This window comes from Myotis yumanensis, unplaced genomic scaffold, assembly GCF_028538775.1.
Source record: "Myotis yumanensis isolate MYYU_CA2020_CCGP unplaced genomic scaffold, mMyoYum1.0.hap1 SCAF_2, whole genome shotgun sequence".
NCBI lineage: Eukaryota > Metazoa > Chordata > Mammalia > Chiroptera > Vespertilionidae > Myotis > Myotis yumanensis.
Genome location: NW_027223753.1, coordinates 151,368,065 through 151,386,645, shown reverse-complemented (window position 1 = coordinate 151,386,645; position 18,581 = coordinate 151,368,065). Strand labels below are relative to the sequence as shown.

At 50.9% G+C, this 18,581-nt stretch overlaps 1 protein-coding gene across 5 annotated transcripts in view; it reads right to left on the bottom strand.

Annotated features, from left to right (window-relative positions):
- Positions 1 to 18,581, bottom strand: part of BOC (BOC cell adhesion associated, oncogene regulated) — a 71,642-nt gene that overhangs the window by 31,483 nt on the left and 21,578 nt on the right. For all 5 annotated transcript variants that reach the window (XM_070406197.1, XM_070406202.1, XM_070406201.1 and 2 more), the window contains 2 exons: positions 2,565 to 2,740; positions 1,388 to 1,666 (listed from right to left, as the gene is read on the bottom strand). In XM_070406197.1, the coding sequence (XP_070262298.1) occupies positions 1,388 to 1,666; positions 2,565 to 2,646 (361 nt within the window). In that variant the 5' untranslated portion in view covers positions 2,647 to 2,740. The remainder of the gene's footprint in view (positions 1 to 1,387; positions 1,667 to 2,564; positions 2,741 to 18,581) is intronic.

Below are 18,581 nucleotides of genomic sequence, written 5' to 3'. Positions count from 1 at the left end.
CCCTCCCCGTCCTCACCCAAGTCTCCTGCGCCCTCCAATCACCCACAGCTTGGCTATGAGCCCAGGGCCTGCTCCCCCGAGGCCGGCACGCAGATCCACTGGTGCTCCTTCTGCCACAAAGTGGCTCTCATGGAGGCTGGGGAGTGGCTCCCAGATGCAGCCCAGGCTGGTGGGCCTGGCCCCCGAGGGAGATGGGGACCCACCCTGCCTTCCTCCCTTCTGAGAAACGGGCAGGGCTGCTCCACTGTTCCCGTGGAGGGCAGCCCCTCAGGGATCTGGGAGCCAGAGGGAGAGAAGGGTCTTTCCTCCTCTGCTCTTCTGCTTCCCCACCCTCATCGCTCTCCTCCCAGGGCTCACACCGCCCAGGGCCCCCAGCGTGACCCACGGCCTCCTGGACATCTCACCCAGCAGGGTGGTGATGGTGGTGACGTGGAAGCCCAAGGCAGGGCTGCCAGGGAGAAGGGGGCACTGCCGAGTGAGTCACAGGGGAGCAAGCTCTGAAGATCTCAGTTTAAACCCAGACCCCACTAATCTCAGAGTTTCCCCATGCCCTACACTTCAGGCTCCGGGAAAGGGGGGTGGTTCTTTAAATAGCCCGGCTCCAGACCTGGCACATAAGAGTGGGGGTGGGGGTGGGGGCTCTCCAGCCTCGGACGTTTATTTAATCAGTCAAGTCTCATTTGCCACGTGTGCAGTGGGTAGCAGACCAGGTAAGGTGCGTGTGGTGCCTGGGTCAGAGTAGACCCGAGTGGCGATTACACGTAAGAGTAGCATGAAGTCGTCTCCTGGCAGCCTCCCTGGACCAAACCATCACCTGATCTCTTCCTCCTTTCTCTTCTCTTGAGTCCTTTGTCATGCAGCTTCCTTTCCATTGTGTGCTGCTGTTTACACCCCAGGCATCTGTATAATGTGCGTGCCCCTCAGAGAGAGGCAGGTGGCCAGGAGTGGGGTGGGCAGGCTCTGCTCAGCCCACACAGAGCCTTGTCAGTGCTCCGACGGCAGCCGCAGTGAGGATGGAGCTCGGAGGACAGTGAGCAACTGGCACAACCACCTAAAACCACAGAGTGACCAAGTGGAAAGGCAGGGCCTGGCCCAGCTCTGGGGCCACAGAAACAGCTCATCCATGTCAAGTTCTCTCCTTCTGGACACTCAGCCCAGACACTCATGTCCCCTTCTCGCAAAGTGGCTTCGCAAGGCACACGCCCCGCCCCTGGGACTGCTGGGCAGCTCCCACACGCGATTTTACATTTCAGTGATCAAGACCCCTTTATGGTAAGACTAATGACAGGGGGTATGAATGGTGAGGGGGCGAGGGCAGAGACCAGAGAGACTGGGAGAGAGGAGGAGAGACCGCACCACGGCCGGGGAGCAAAGGAGCAGCACTCACTGGCTAGTGTCACTGTGGCTGGCACGCTGGCCACGGCCCCCGCAGGCATCCGGGCCACACACTGGTACCGTCCCACGGTGCGGTTGTTGAGGGCGGTGATGACGAGCGTCCCGCGGGTGATGAGGACGCCCAGGGCATCATCGGAACCGTTCAGTTCCCTCCCGTTCAGGCGCCAGGTGGTGCTCATCCCCGGCGGCTCCACCACGCAGCCCAGGATCACAGTTCCCCCGAGCTTCTGGACCGTGGAGGGGGGCTGCACGGTGACCTGAGGCACCTTGTCTGCAAGAAGAACAGATGCAGCCATGAAGTGACACTCTCACGGCTCCAGCAGCAGGACCTTTGAGAAGCGCAGCACCGGGCAGCCTTTCAGAGCTGAGCAGCCAGAGGAGCGGATCTTTCTCTGAAGACCAGGTGCCCTCCCCAGCCTGTGCTCAATCCGGAGGGCAGAATGGAGTGGCCGTGGGTGCAAAGGCGGGCACGTAGGTTTGGAGTTGGACAGACCTAAATCTGAATCCCAGTCCCACGCTTCTGAGCCATGTGACTTTGGCCTTGTTGGGCCTCAGTTTCTTTTTTTTTTTTTTTTAAATATATTTTATTGATTTTTTACAGAGAAGAAGGAAGAGGGACAGAGAGTTAGAAACATTGATGAGAGAGATCGATCAGCTGCCTCCTGCACACCCCCCACTGGGGATGTGCCCGCAACCAAGGTACATGCCCTTGACCGGAATCGAACCCGGGACCCTTGAGTCTGCAGGCCGAAGCTCTATCCACTGAGCCAAACCGGTACGGCGGGCCTCAGTTTCTTATCTGTAAAATGGGGCTAATAATACTTCCCACAGGGCTGCTGTGAAGCTTACAAACATGTAAACTGCTTGCCATAATCTCAAATAATAAGTGCTCAGAACAAGGCAGTTACCACTGTTGTTCCTCCTCCTCTGGTGTGGCTTGGAAACGATTAAAATACCCAGCTATGAGCCCTGTGATGTTGCAGGGATCAGTTCTCATCTTGCGTTACTGAGTGTGTCCCTGAACCAGGGGGAATGAGTGCTCTTTCAAATCCTGAGAGAGGAAGGGCTTCTGAAAGGGCGGTGGTAGAATGTGCAACGCTTCTGTCTGACATTAAGGGGCAAGTGTTCTCCCGAGAGGGGCAGGCGGAGAAAGGGAAGGGCAGACTCACTCAGGTCAGCAAAGCAGCCGGCTGTGGCCAAGAGGAGGCAGGTGAGTGTGACCGCGGGCCTCCTTCCTCTCTGAGTCGTCATCGTCCCACGTGGCAGGTGTGTGACCAAGGGTCCGACGCCAACGTCCCATAAGCCACCAGTCACTCCCAGAGATTCTGCAATCCTCTACAACACTCTGGAGAGAGGGGGAGAGAGAGAGAGAGAGAGAAAGAAAGAGAGAGAGAAGGCCATGGTGAGAAGGCCTGAGATGCCCACGTGTAAGCCAGAGCCTGATTGGTCCCTGCACCCCCTGCTTCCATCAGACACGCCGAGTGCTGGCCTGCTGTGCTGCTGGAAGGCCCAAGAACATGCTCACACCATTTCTCATCCAAAAGATGCTTCAAAGTTACCCCCACCTGGAGCTAGAAGGTGGCTGTGTGACAGTAAGAATGCTGTAGCCTTGCCTGGTGCAGCTACAGCAGCAAGGACAGGGGCCAGGACACGGGCAGTGAACACCCAGCACAGACGCCGGAACCATTGCTTGCAGGAGGCCGGAGGTCTGTGGCCACGTGCCACTAGCACAGACCACGGCAGACAGCGCTGCGACCCTACCCTATCCCTGCATCTCTGTGAACTTTTTTTTATTCTTCGAATCAACCTACCCGCCTCAGCCTGCTGTAACCTCTAGTCCCACAACACATAAAAGTCACACGTCGGCCAAAGTCCTCCCCTCCACCCGCCTGCCCCCCCCCCGCCCCCCCCCCTTCCGGCCATTTTATTTCCACAAAATCTGCACTCCTGAGTCTGACTGAGGGACCGGCTGCCTGTCCACCCAGAACAACATCCCTGCGGGCTCTAGCCTTCACTGCACCTCCAGCCGCCGGACGGTCCCGCTCAGCTCCCAGCCACCCTCTCACCGCCTGCCTAGGACTTGAACTCCTCCCTGCCACAGTGTTATATCTTGGAGCCTCCTTTCAGCTACAGGCCTTGAAAGATGCATCAACATCACCAAGAGGCGGGTGTACGCGCTCACACACACTTCTGTTGCAGCCTAAACCACGACGTTGCTTCCATGCTTTCCACTGCTGCACTCATAGCACATTAGGCCAAGAAGGAAGGTGGGTGGACATCCTGGTTGGGCAGGGAGGCCCTGGAGTGAGCTTCAGAGAACAGTGAAGGCAACATGCAGGCCATCCACAGTGGATGCAATGTCCTGAATCACGCACAGGTGGGAATGCTAGGAGTCATTTCCAGGAGGGTGACAGACACTCACAATGTGAACCCTTCTAGACCAGTTTATCTAACCAAAGACTCTTCCAAAGACTCGCCAGGGAAGGAGCGGTGCTCCCCAGCTGAGCGATGCCTTGTGCGCACCGGTCTGCAGCTCTGGCTGCCTGCCCAGTGGGCTGTGGGAGCCGGTCCTCAGCTCTTCAACCGCCGTCGCTCGGGACACGACACACGGGATGAAGGCTGGGCTTTGGGCTCTTGCTCTGTGCTAGGGGTTTGCCTAAACCTCTCCCTTCTCCAAGCTCCTTTCCTCTGGGCTTTCCCTCTGGCTGAAGGCAAGAGGGCACATTGCTCTGCCCAGCAAGTACCTCCAGACCGGATGGAGGACCAGCCCCGCACTTGCTCTGAATGTTTTCCAAGAAGGAGTTCTTCCCCTTTGCCTCTTCATCCCTTTCTTTGCCTTGTGTCTTCCACATTGGAGACTTTTCCTTCGCTCTGGGAAAGGACAAGGGCACATTTTCTATAAAAGGTTTGAAAGAAAAGTCTGAAAGAAGCTTTTCAAGAGTATTTTCTTGACAAGATAAAATATTTTCCTCTTGGTATTGAGAGAGCTTTTGCTCTTTTTTTGGGACAATCCAGTAAATCAAAGGGTCATGTTATTAGCAAAGTGAAATGAAGGACATCTGCAAAGGATGTGAATGGAGGTGGCTGGGGACAGGTGTGAGGAGGCGGGGGCGTGGGGCAGGCCTGCTCTCACTATAGGGTCCTTGCTTAGTTCTCTTGCGGGAGGTATTTTTTTAATCTTCATAAAAACACTATAAAGTGGGGAGTGTTATCCCCATCTTACAGGTGAGAACACTGAGTTCCAGTTCACATAACTGCAGGCCTGGAATGAAACCCAGCTCTGTGCTCTTAAACATAATAGTAGCCTTTTCACACATTTTCTTTAAAAAATATATATATATATTTTATTGATTTCAGAGAGGAAGGAAGAGGGAGACAGAGAGAGAGAGAAACATCAATGATGAGAGAGAATCATTGATTGGCTGCCTCCTGCACATCCCACACACACAAGAGACGGAGCCCTGGCCGGAAGTCGAACCGTGACCTGCTGATCCATAGGTCAACAGTAAACCACCGAGCAACACCGGTTGGGCCTTTTCACACATTTTCTGTCAGTACCCTGCACCCAGTGGGTGCTTAACGGAGTTAGAATATAGGTGATGGAGAACAGTGAGGAATTTTAAGTTATTTCTAGAGAAAAGTTCTATACCAAAAAAGCAAGCTTTGGGTGTCCTCTAAATTTTCCAGATACTTGTTTGAATTGCCTCCTTTCCATCAAACGAGACAACATATTTATCTAGAACACTGCATGGATTACCATCGTAGGAATTTAGGGAACGTGATTGCTCATGATGCCCTCATTTCATCCATCCCTTAAGGACTTTGGGGACACCTGTTCCTTCCCTGCCCCAAGGAAGGGAGGAAGAATGGAAGGAAAAAGGGAAGGAAGGAAGAAAAGCTGGGAGGCAGAGAGGCAGGGATGCAAAGTAATAAAGGGCAAAAAAAGAAGACCAGCAGACAAAGGGGCGGGAGGGCTGGCTCGCATCTGAGCACAGGGTGGCTGCGGAGGTGTTTGGGTTGTAAAGTCCACAAAGGTTTTACTGAGGAAATTCAGCTCTGACCCCCTCCTGCTTAACAAGGACCAGCCAAACAATCCCTGTTACTTCTGCACCCTCGGTAATTTATAAGGTTCAAACTGGAAACAGACCCCACTACTGCCGCCTGCCACCATCCTGCCTTTAAAAGCAGCAAGGAGAAAAGAATGCTGCTGGGGAGGGAGAGGTGAGAGGAAGCAGGTACCCAGAGGAGCAGGAAGGAGTTAACTCATTAATCCCCAGACCAACTTAAGAGCAGGTCCCATTTAATGACCCCAAGGCAGGACACCGTGAGGTTTCCTTCATGCAAGAGCAGGGCTGTGACACACATATGGGACCGGGCAGGGGGCCCTGGAACCACGATACCTCTTATCTAACAGCTGGGAAACGGGGTTACTTCCTGAACCAGGACACTGAGTGAGTTTAGTCTAGAAAGGTCATTCCAAAGAGACAGATTTCTGAGCACTTGGCTTTAATGAGTAAAAAAAGGCCAGTAAGGTTCAATGGAGTATGATTTGCAGTGTAACTCTGCCTCACTGTGAAATGATCAAGGTACAATTTCAAAGTTGCAACAGTAAGGCCTGGCATTTTTCCCAGCAAAGCAAGGTCTGTCTAGAAGATCCTTATTTTCTATGCAATTTCTCAGAAAAAGAGGAGAGACAAAGATAAGAGTCAAAAAGCAGAGAGAAGGGAAAATGAATTCTGGACATGAGTTCCTCCCTGAGGCTTAAGTACTTGCTTTTTAAAGGGTTACTTGGACACGAAGCATCAAACATGTCTGAGAAGTTTAACTGCTGACACACGTGTTCCCACTGATACAAGCTCCTCCAAACAGACGTTTTTGAACTTTCTAAAAACAACAACAGAATACACTTCTGAGGCTGAGAACGAGCATGAGAAATTATAGCCTCAGTATTTATTTTGCAAGAAAATCACAAACAACTGAGAGCTGATCATGGGCAGGAGGTGGCCAGCTCCAACTTCCCCAGAGGGTGGCTGGCTGGACAGAGTGGGAGTGAGACTGCAGTTCAGGAGCCACATGTCACCCCGGGTCACATGGGCCATGACGCTCTCTCAGAAAGGGGGGGCTTCGTGGCTAACACACAAAAACATGGCTTTGGATGGACCGTGACCTATAGCCAAGAAGAGCTGAAACATTCGGTGGCAAGAAACAGATCTGACAAAAATGTTGTTCCATTGGTTGGGAGGGGCTAGCTACGTAAGAAAACATTTCTAAGCCCAGATGACATTTTTTTGCACGTTCCCAATTCCATAGCGGAATTCACCTTCCCCACTACCTTGGAAGGCAGAGAGATTTCCTCCCAGATGGTGATGCCAAGTGGCAGCGTGCCTGCTGAGTGCTGGCGGCCCCACCCCCACCCCCACCCTCTGCCTCAAGAAAGAGGGGGTGCTCCTCCACACAGGAGTGGCATTGGGGGAAATACTAGGGAAATGAGTGAATTCTCAGAGGGCTGGACATGTGAGTTTAGATAGACTTAGGAGAAGGATTTAAAAAGTCATTTTTACTGCTCCACTGGCATGGCTCAGTGGTTGAGCGTTGACCTATGAACCAGGAGGTCGCGGTTCAATTTCCGGTCAGGGCACATGCCCTGGTTGCAGCTCGATCCCCAATGTGGGGCATGCAGGAGGCAGCAGATCAGTGACTCTCGCTCATCGAGTTTCTATTTCTCTCTCCCTCTCCCTTCCACTCTGAAATCAATAAAAATATATTTTTTAAAGTCATTTTTACTTAAAAAATTGTATCCACAGACCTAACTAAAGGGAAACATTCTAAATTAGGAGGGACCCTCGGAGAAAACACAGTCATAGCTCATGGGTATTGAGTGATCTGAGGAAAGAGAGCGATTTGCAGAAGGTGTCCCAGCTGATTAGGAAGGAGACACAGGGGTCCAAGTCGGGTCTCCCTCTGGGCCAGCGCTCTTCCCACTATCCTGACACTGCCTCCCTGGGGTCGGGTTAGCCAAATGCTAGAACTGCTTTTAAAACTCAGTTTACAGTGTTTCTGAACTTACTTTCTTATGCACAAAAATAACGTTATCTGGATCATTACCCGTCACAGTAACTATCTGTGTGGTCACTGTCATCCTTTTACCATTTACACCCTAATCTACAACAAGCTCTCGTTGCTCCTTCCACAAACTCCTCCAATGGAATGTTCTGCACTGAAGAAGACACTCTGCATCTGTGCTGTGCAAAATGCTCGGGAGCCCTAGCCACTTGCGGCTATTAAATCCCTAAACTACAGCTATTGTGACTGAGGAATGGCATGCTAAATTTTAATTTAAGTGGCCACATGGGGCCAGTGGTCACCCCTGGGTCTAATTCTCTAGCTCTTACCTGCCTTGCCCCAGAAGTGACACAGGACATGTTCACTTACCTTGAAAGGCACAGTTCTAGACAGGTCCCTAGAACATCTACCCAGACATCTCTGATGTCAAACAGGGGAGAATAACAATTGTTTCTAGGTTCTTAAGTCTGAGCCAGTCTTCACATGTCTATCGCTTATTCCTTATCCAAATTTTGTGTGAGTCTCCCATTTAAAAATGGTGTATTTTGATTTTATTATTGGGAAAGAAAAAATATTACTGCAATCTATTACATATAAGACAAGTACGCAAGGCACGGTCAGAGAAAGTGGATTTAGTCAGCGAGCTCAGCCGACATCCCTAAGCGCCTCATTTCCCAGCCTCCTCTGCCGCGAGCCCAGGGCCCTGTGACCAGTGCTGGCCAGTGAAGTGTAAGTGAACGTGTCAGTGTCACTTCCAGACCAAGGCAGTTAGGAGCTGGAGAACTAGAGAGCGGCTTCCGTGTCTCCCTTCTCCTGTCCCAGGGCCACAGGTTACAGGTTTCAGAGGGCACAGCCGCGAGATGGAAGAAGGCAGCGCAATCTTTTGTTGCACAAAACCACTACGTTTTGGGATTCCTCTCATGTAGCATCTTTAGCATCTTCACTGATCACCACAAAGGGGGAAATAGCAAATGAGAGCAGAGGGAGGAGAGCATTTTCCAGTTCGAGTTCTCAGGAAGGGTTTTCTGGATCCAGGGTTTGCCATGGGGCCTTTTGGAACACGCAGGCACAGGTGGGAGGAGACGCATGGCACTACAGGAAGGTGATGCTGTCTGGTGGGAACGCAGGTGTTGGGGTGGGAGGTGCACTGAGCAGTTTGGCTGCTTGTCTTGAAGTGTGGTCTCCAGATTTCCTGATCTTGCTCCCGTGAGTAAAATATAGTCTGGGCAAATATCCCTTATGGATGCATATCTATGTATACATCAGATGCAGGTACTGCTGAGCTCAAATGTAAAAGAGAGGAGGTAAAAGTGAGACCGTATTTTAATGGCTTGTTAATCATGGTTGTTTTGTAACATCATTAAGCTAACACTGCACGCCTATTTAGGCCTAGGCTCATCACTAATAACATGGATGTAATCTCTTTCAAATGCTCAGCGTGAATGCTAATTATTTGGTGACTTCTCATCAGAAGTGATTCCGTTACCATTGTTTTTGCTTCCTAATGTGGCTTGAAAAGGGGCAGCCCTGCCATGTCCTCCTGTTTGCCTGTGCTTGGATTATCAGCTGCTCTGCAACCCAGCTTCTTTGTAGCATCTCTTTAAGCCACTTGTCCTTTTGTGAGAGTTAGTTTAGCTAAAACTAAATAATATAATCTGTAAATCCACTTAACGGAGAACAGGAAAAGTGAGGAGTGCGTGAACAGGCAGCGAGTCCCCACTGCTAGCCCTCCATGTGTGGAGGTCTCCTATCATTGTTTGCCCGACACGTGGGCTGAAGGTACCACTGTCCATCCCGATATTAAACACCAGGAAAGCTTGGTTTCTATTCTGTGCCTTTTTGAGATGGAAACACATGTTAAGAGCCTCTAGTATGTTCTTCCAGGGTGGAATTTCTTGTATTTCCCCGTCAGCAGCTTGCAGCCCACTTTGGAGACTATTCTAGCAGAATGACAGGAGGCGAGGGAGGACTATGAGGTTGGGTCAGGCTGTGGAAGAGGGGGAAATGGAGCTTGAACTCCACACCATAGGAGATGGGAACCTTGGATGGTTTTTGAGAAGGGAATATATGATCAAGGTGACATTAGTAAAACCTGGGCTTCTCATTCTCACTGCGGCCAATATTGATAACCAGCTGCTGATAAACATGGACAGAGTCTATTTCCACTCAGGTGGTGGTGGGGGGGGGGGCGGGGGGGGCTTCGCCATCCAGGCAAGGGGAGGGGGGACCCCGGCATAGCCTCTGGGCTCCGGGGGATCCCCCACAGAGAGAAGTGCCCTCTGCCTCCAGTGAAGGGAAGGTCTGCTCTCTTGGACAAATCGAATTTCCCCCACCTCAGCCACTTGAGGAAGAAGTTACTGGGGAGTCTCATTTCTTTGTCACACATACCCCTTCCTGAAAATAGCCTTATTTCTCTAAAGAGATTTTTAAAGAATCTACTGTGTGGAGCAGGGGGAGACACAAACCTTTATTGCTAAATGGAAAAAAAGAGAAAAAAGGAAAACCATTTCCTTTCTTCTACACCCCTTCTCAATCCCCCACCCTATTCCATATAAATTCAATTTGACAACCCTGCTAATTGGATAAACACAGCTCCTGCTCTCCTAGAAGGCATTCCCTTTGCTTTTTGTGTTTTGTTTTTGGAGGGCTCAAAACAGGGCGATTGTGCTGTTCCTTAACACGAATTCCATCTGCTTTATTTCTCCCTCCATTCACCCTCCTCTTGAATATTTATGAAGCCTTCCCTGCTGCTGTCCCCTTTCCACCCCACCTCCACCCCTTCCCCTCAGCCTCCCTCTCCCTACCCTGCTCCAGCCCCCTCTCCCCTTCCCTCAGAGCCGGACAAAAACCTTCCAAATGGCCCCCCCTCCTTGCTTTAGATAAACACAGGCAGTGTCAAGTGTGAGGAGTAGGGGGAGGTGGGATGGGGGTTCAACTGCCAGTCAAGCCCCCGGCCTTCAATGGGGCCCAGGGGCCTACCCTAATCTGCTGCATGCTTGCCATATGGGGGCTGTGTTGCCCCGGGAAACACTAACAGGCAGAACGGAGCTTAATAGAGTCCATATTCATTGTAATGCAGTGAGCTCGCTCAGGCACCACTGCCCCTTCGGTCCGGTTTCATTCTTCTGTTTCCCTCTTTCTTTCTGTTTTTCCTCCCTTTTTCTTTCTTTCTTCCTTTCAAAAGGACCAGGACCGAAGAGAGCAGTAACCTGGAGAGGCCTGGGCCGGCAGGAAGGCGGAGATGGGGGTTAGGAGTGAGGAGGATGATGGTGGTGTTGGGCTGGGGGTGAGGATGGTGGGGAGAGGTGAGAAGGGGGAGCTCCCAGGAGGGCAGAGTGGAGTGTGCATCAGCTCAGGGCATGGAGCGTGTGGCTCTGTACGAGTGCGCACGTGCAGGAGTGTGGCAGGTGGGTATGGGCCACCAGGGCCCCGGAGCACAGAAGCCTTCGTACGTACTCAGCCACCTATGCCCGGGTATCCCAACACCATCTCTAACCCCAGTCAAGGGCAGGTCACAAAAGCCAGTGACACCTACCTCCCCTAGGTGTCAGGCCAGTGGCCCTGAAGTCACAGGTGGTACACTGGGATGAAACCGGTTGGGCCCTTTCCCTCCTCCGGCTGAGCTGGAGTGGAGGAAGGTGTGCCAGCTGTGGTTGACAGCTGTGGTGTGCCATGGTCAAACCAAGGGCATAGGGCCTCTGCCCTGAGTGGGCTGCTCAGCAGGCGAAGCCTGGAGTATATCTCCAGGGTTCAAAAGGGAACGAGGGCAGAAAATGTGGGAAGGGAATGGAGCCCATTTCTCCCAACTTCTCAGAAAGAGTAAAATCGGTAACTGATACTAAGGAATTCCTCAAAGAATGAAGAATCCGTTTCCTAAGTTGTAAAACAAAGCTATTCGTTCCATTCTGTGATAGTAAACATCAGAAATTTAGAATCAAGAGAGAAAACAAAAGCTACCACAGCTGAAAGTTTACCCCCATGGGGTGTAGTACATAGGAAGAGCTCAACAAGTGGTTTCTGGACAAATCGTATACATGCTCCTGTAGTTTCACTACTGCTGGCCAGGACCCTGAAACTACCCCCGACTGCCAGCTGCTGCCAGGGTTTAGATGGCGGCAGTGGCTTTAGCGGAAAGGCAGTGCCCTGCCTCAGTGATGCCAGTGTCTGTCACCGAGGCCTTTCGTTATCTGCCCTGTCCTAGGCCAAGGCCAGGCAGCCTAGGTCAGATGAACCCGCTCAAACCAAGCAGATTCTGTGCTCGCTGTGGTTGGTTTTCTGCCCTCCAAACTTGATACGACCTACCTCCTTGGCCTTAACCTCACTGGGATGCATCATAAATCCGTGGTTTCCTGAGTTCAACCCAGGGGGAACCAACTGTAGGTGAGTATATGAAAGTTCTTGTAATTTTTCTTTGCTTCTATTTTTATCTTGATTTTAGGGCCCTATACCCAACCAACCCTGCAGGAGATGGTGGCCCGGATTTTCCAGAGCCAGGTGCAATGTCAATTCCTGGCTCTGAAACCTAAATAGCATTTGGTTATCTGAAATGCCACCCAGAAACCTGCCTCAGCACCACCTCCACTGACATCCGTTAGGGACCCACAAAAGCAGCAATGCCTCCCCCCTGAGAGCTCCAAAGCGGAGCAGACATACACCCGGGCAGGGTCCTACAGGGCTGGCAGCACTGAGCCTCCCTGCAGAAGACGCCTTCCCCCTCTTCCTTCCCCTCCAACTTCTTCTTTCTGTGCAGTCTGTTCCCAGCTGTTTCGACCCCAGCATGCTGCATGTGTCACAGAGGAGTGCCCCACGGGAGCGAGTGGGGACACCTGGAGCTCCACCCCCAGTGCAGCCGAGCTCTTCCCAGCCTTCCCTGCAGCCAGCACTCGGTCAGCAATCTTACCTCCGACGTGCACCACTCGGGTGAGAGCCAGGATGGCTAACTCTTAAAGAAGCAGGGACAGCTACTCTGGTCTCGACCAGATGCCTGCCTTTCATTTCACTGCTGAGAATACCCACTAATGACCTGCTTATAAAAACATATACATGAACTCATCTACTCTGTTGTCCATACAACCATGCTGATAATCACCTCCCACTCAGCTGCTCCCACTTGGACTCAACCCTGTCTCCTAGCTCCCCTCCCCCACCCCTGACTCCCCACCCCAGGATCGGGTCAGTCGCGTGGTCGCTGACTCTGGTGTCAGCAGCCAGAGAGACACAATGCAATGCAAAATCTACACATATCATTTAAAAATGTCTAGAAGCCACATTTAAAACACAAGTGAAAATAATTTTAATATACTTTAACACAATACATCTAAAATATTATCATCTCAACATGTAATCAATACAAAAATTATTAGTCAGGGCCTCTTATATTTTGTTTTATACTAAGTCTTCTAAATGTAGTGTTTATATTTGCTACACATCCCAATGCAGACCAGCCACATTTCAGGTGCTTGCAGCTGGTGTACTGGACAGTGTAGGTTCAGTAACCTCAAACTGGCTCCCTGACTCACTCTTCTCCCCATCTACTCAGCCTCCACATTGCCACCTACCTTCTTTCTAGAATATCAAGCACAACCAAGCAGTAAACATTATAAACGGGCAGCTACCATTCACTGAGCAAGCACCTCCTGCAGGGCATAACCCACAACTCAGCTCACAATGGCCCTGTAAGGGAGGCACATGACCAACCCATTCTATAAATGAGGACTTGAAAGCCCAGGGTGACGAGTCTAAGATCACACAGACGGCAAATCAGAGCCAGGATCTGAACCAGGTCCACTTGACTTTAAACCCTTTGTCTTTTCACTCTAGCATACTTCTTTAAGGAAATTATGGCATAATAATTGAACCATTAAGCAGCCATTAAAAATGATCATCATAAAGATCAAGTGGCAACATGAAAAATGTTTAAAATATGTTGAGGAAAAAAACCATAGATCTCATTTTGTAAAAAGCAGGTAAGCAGCTGAGTGAGACCTAGTAAGAAATATGAAACAAATAAAAGCAGTGGATTTTAAGATGTGAAATAATTATGAATGATTTTTCCCCTTTTGAGATAAGTTAAAAACAAACAAGCAAATAAGCTAACAGACCCCCTTTGATTACTCCTCAACTGAGCATGAATAAATAATAAAGAGGTAATATGCAAATTAATCCTCATGCCATCACAAGATGGCTGTGCCCACAGCAGAGGCGGGGTTCCTGTAACACAAGATGGTTGTGCCCACAGTGGAGGCGGGGTTCTCGTAATGAGCTGTAAGGAGCAATCAGCATGGACCTGAGGCTGTGCCCCCCCGCCTGGCAGGGCTTGACGGTGGTGGGGCCAGCCAAATCTGGATCTTGCCCAATGGGGTTGGGGCCAGCTGGGTCTGGGTCTTGTGCGATTTCGAGGTGCACACAGGTGAGCGGGGACTTGACTCTAAGTCAAGCAGCGCGCCCCGGACTCTGACAGGAGGAAGATTTTCATATACATTTTACTAATTTTCTTTCATCTCTGACATTTCTATTATAGAGAAAGGGCAAACAGCAATATTAAAGGGACTTCCTCTAAGTCCCTTTTAATGTGCATGAATTTCGTGCACCGGGCCACTAGTGAATAAATAAAGTTCTAACTCCTTTGCACAACCCTCCAGGTTCTTTGAAACTGGCTGCAGTCCACCTTCCCCATGTCTTCTTCCCACAAGCCCTCAAGTCTGGGCACACAGCATTTTCACACCTTCTCTTCCTTCTACCAGGACCATCTTCTCCTTCACCCTTCATCCCATCAGAGGAACTCTGATGCTTCTGGGACTGCTCCTCATGCCAGTTTCCACAGCACCTTGCAGACCTCCCACATTTCCACAGTGACCTATGGGTCTGACCACGTGTCTGTAATGGCCTCTTATCTCTTCCCTCTTACCCCCACAATGAACTTCCTGAAGGCAGGGATGTGTCAACCCAGCACCTCAAAAAGCCTTGGCACATCCTGGGGGCTCAGTGTCTGCTGAACCGAAGGGTTTGTTCATATTAGAAATCCAGGGTTCAGAAGAAATGTTAACCTGAACCATGGCCGTACAGGAGACACACATGGAGACACATTGTTATCAGTGGGGACCTGGGGGAGGGGGTTTCCTAGAAGGAAATGACTGTAACTGTGGCTTTTATTTTTCAAAACCAAGTGGCCCCTCGATCAGTATAGGCAGCCCTGGAGGGAGGGGCCTAGCAGCCTGAGGGAGGTCAGTGTCCCTGCAGGTGCTCCTATGGTTTGGGGTTTCATTCAAGGATCTTTTTTGTTTTCCTTCTTATGTCTTCTCCCAGAACAAACATCCAACTAAGCTTGAGATTTGGGGCTTCCTGCAGCCACTGGACTGTGGGCAATCTAACCTAGGACTATACCATGATTAGGTTATCACCTGGCCAGCGTGAACCTGAGCTTTCGGCCAGGGTGGGAGGAGGCAAGTAGAGAAGGGTGGGAGGAGAAGAAAGCTGCTGAGTGAGAGAGAGCAGGGGAGGGTAGGAGGGATGAGAGCAGAGAGCTCCTCCTGTGCCTCGCCCAGTGCTGGGGGCTTCACATACGTTGTCACTTCCATCTTCACAGCCCAGGGAGCGTTACTGTCCCACTTTACAGACGGGGAAAGAGATTATCAAAACCCTCCTTGATGCTTTATCACATAAGGATTTTAGGACACATTTCAAATTTCTGTCATAGACGTAGTTCTCTGCTGAATGACAGTGTTGGGGCTCAGCAGGATCGGGAGCCTGGGGCTTGGACACGAGCTCCGCCACTTCCACCCGGGACAGAAGGTGGCCTTGGGAAAGTCACTGAATCTCTGAGTCTCAGTTTACTCTGCAAAACGAGAATGATACACCTGTTTTGCAGAGCTGCTTAAAAGAGTTAATACGATCACACGTTAAAACAGCCTGGCACATAGCAGTGATGCAATTTGGGGAAACAGGTGTCATGGAACTTGACCATAACCCATTCACCTAAGGTCTAATTTCACACGGGGCATTGCCAGCTGTTGTGCTTTTAATGTCCCTTAAGACAAAGGCACGTTGCATTTTAACAACTCCAGACACGTATGATATCATCTCTCTGCTCGTTGTTCCTTATAAACTGTACAAAATTAAGCAATGGCCTGGTTCTGTTGCCCTACACGTTGCATCAAAAGTTCAAGAAATATTTGTTGAAAGAAAGCAGGAACACCTACATCCTCTAGTGTTTTACAGACCCTCACGTAGCCCGGGGACAGGAGGTCTCTGGAGAGCGCTACACAGTGTTCCCAAGTTTGTGGCAAGACTCAGTCTCTAGCCTCTCAATTTCCATCCAACACTAGTCAACATTTACATCACTTAAGCTAATAACCTCTCCCCAGCACCAACCCCCACCCCGTTTATGCCCTCTCCACACTCATTTGATGATGATAATAAATCATAATTTCTCCATAGTGCCTCTACCTGTTTGGAGAGAAAGAGGAAAGATCCCATCAAGCAGTAGGTCGTCTGGGACGAGAAGCTATGAAGTGTTTATAGAAAGGAAAACACCCCAGGCCGTCCCTGACCCCCACTCCCAGCCCCGAAAGGAGCTCACCTGCGACTTCATCAGGGAAGGTGCGAAGCCGCATCCAATCCGCCCGCTCTTTCCCACACACCTGTTTGCAATTACAGCCTCTGGCCAGGGCTGCCTCCAACAGGTACACAAGGAAGTAAAACGGTAACAGGGACCGCAAAGAAAACGGAGCACCACTTCCCGGCACTCTGGTGCTCACGGTAGAAGGTCCAATGCAAAAGGAATCCATTCGAGTGGTAGACAGCACAAGTAAGGTCCAGAAACACACCTGACCCAGGGCCTGAGCAGCACTCCAGGCAGATCCCAACACCTTACAGCCCTATCTCTTAGGACAGTGGTTCTCAACCTTGGCTGCACATTAGAATCACCTGGGAATCTTTTTAAAATCCTGATTTCTGGGCCTCATCCTCCAGAAATTCTGTTGGTTACTAATGTTGTGGCGCCACCCCTTAACAAAGAAACAGAATTTCCGGAGGATGAGGCCCAGAAATCAGGATTTTAAAAAGATTCCCAGGTGATTCTGATGTGCAGCCAAGGTTGAGAACCACTGTCTTAGGACAAAGGAAACCGATCCCACTTGCAATCCCTGCGTGAACACACGACTATCGTAAGCGGCTCAGGGAGCACAAGTCTGGGCATGGACCACCTGACAGGGCCCACTGAGAGCAACGGGAAGAAGCAGGTGTATTATCCCAGGGTGCAAGGATCTGGGGTGTAACATACACACAGCCAAAGGGGAGGCATTTTCCCCAGATCATCCACGCTCGTACAGAGGGTGGCGGGGACACAGAGGAAGTCCAGGCACAGTTCCCAGTCCTCGAAGACCTTGGAACCTAGTGAACGTGCAGCTCTGCCACACCTCTCTGTTGCACCGAAATTAAAATGCGGCATGGCCTGGAGAAAAGATCAAAGTCGAAGATAAACTGCAGGTTTTACCAAGTACAGGCAAGGAACCAGACCACTAGGGAAGGCATCAGAGGAATGACAAAATGAACGTGTCACACACTGGGGCACACTCACAGGGGCACACACTGCTCGGCACAGGCCAGTCCTCCCACACAGCCCTTTCCAAAGGCCTAAAAGTATCCTCCTATCACCCCGGTTCCTCCCTAGCAAAGTCCTGGGAGACTCATCAAAGAACATCAGTGAAGGCAGGACAAAGGCAGCCATGAACAGGAGCCTCTGAGGACCTCCGAGGCCTCAGCTCTGTCACTGTCACTTCTCACTATATAGTAACTTACTTGTTAACAAGTCTTTCTCCTGGACACAGAGTAGATACTCAATGAATGTTTGCTAAGCTGTGAAGACCTACCTCCAAAATCATTTCCCAGCCTAACCCTGTCTGGTCCTGGAAGTCTGGGTGGCTCCCCCTGCAAAGCAGGACGTGAGCGGAAGGCGATGTGTCTGCCGGCTCCTCCCTGTCTCCCTCAGGGACCTGGCTTAGGTTCTCCTTCAGCGGAGGAGGCAGGAGGACACAGCTCTCCCTGCTGGAGCATCCAAGCCGGGTGGCGGGGAAGGAGTGCGGAGAGGTGGGCACTGAGCAAACTTGCTCTGCTCCGCAGGCAGCCCCAGCACCTGCTCTCTGCGAGGCAGCGGTTAGGGCCCAGCTCTGTCCCCCCGGAGGCCTGCCCGTCCCCTGGGGACGCACCATCACAGGAATTATCACAGTTGGCCGAACTGCCAGGCCAGTGGTTCTCAACCTTCTGGCCCTTTAAATATAGTTCCTCATGTTGTGACCCAACCATAAAACTATTTTTGTTGCTACTTCATAACTGTAATGTTGCTACTGTTATGAATCGTAATGTAAATATCTGATATGCAGGATGGTCTTAGGCGACCCCTGTGAAAGAGTCGTTCAACCGCCAAAGGGGTCGAGACCCACAGGTTGAGAACCGCTGTGCTAGACCAAGGCCTGCAGGGACTGGGAACGAAGATGATCTTATTCACAAAGGCATCGTTAGCCTTAACACAGTTCTTGGTAATTCAGCAAATTCCTGTGAGTGAACAAATAAGGACCTGAGACACAAAGGTGAAAGGTCATGGCAGAGAGCTGTAGTCATATAGTAAAAAAGGGAGCTTTTCCTTAGTACAAGTTGGGCATTTAGGATGCTTTGGGGGTTAAAGACTTACTTTGACGTACTCTGCTAGGTCACATAATGGCCACCAATTCCAATTAAGTTGTCACCTGTGGTCTTTTTCTATGCCCCTTCCTCGTGGTGAGTAAGCTGCCAATGGCACCAGGCCCACACCCTCACCCTCCGAATGACTCAAACCAGTCTCAGGTGCTGGGACCCAGAATGAATGGAGATCAGGCTGCTGCTTCTTGCCTGTCTGGTTCTGGGGCTGATTCAAATGTCAGGCAAAACTGCCCCTAACCCCAGCACCCCAGCATGCCAGCACCCACACTCCAACCCCCAACAGGCTCATGCATGCAGGCAGGAAATCTGAAGCATTCAAGCGAAAAGCTAAGCCTTGGGGTAACATGATGGAACTGTTGAAGGAGGCAGCCCAGGAGCTGGTATGCGACTGCGCTGAAGGGACCATACCTCTCCTGGACTTTCCTGCA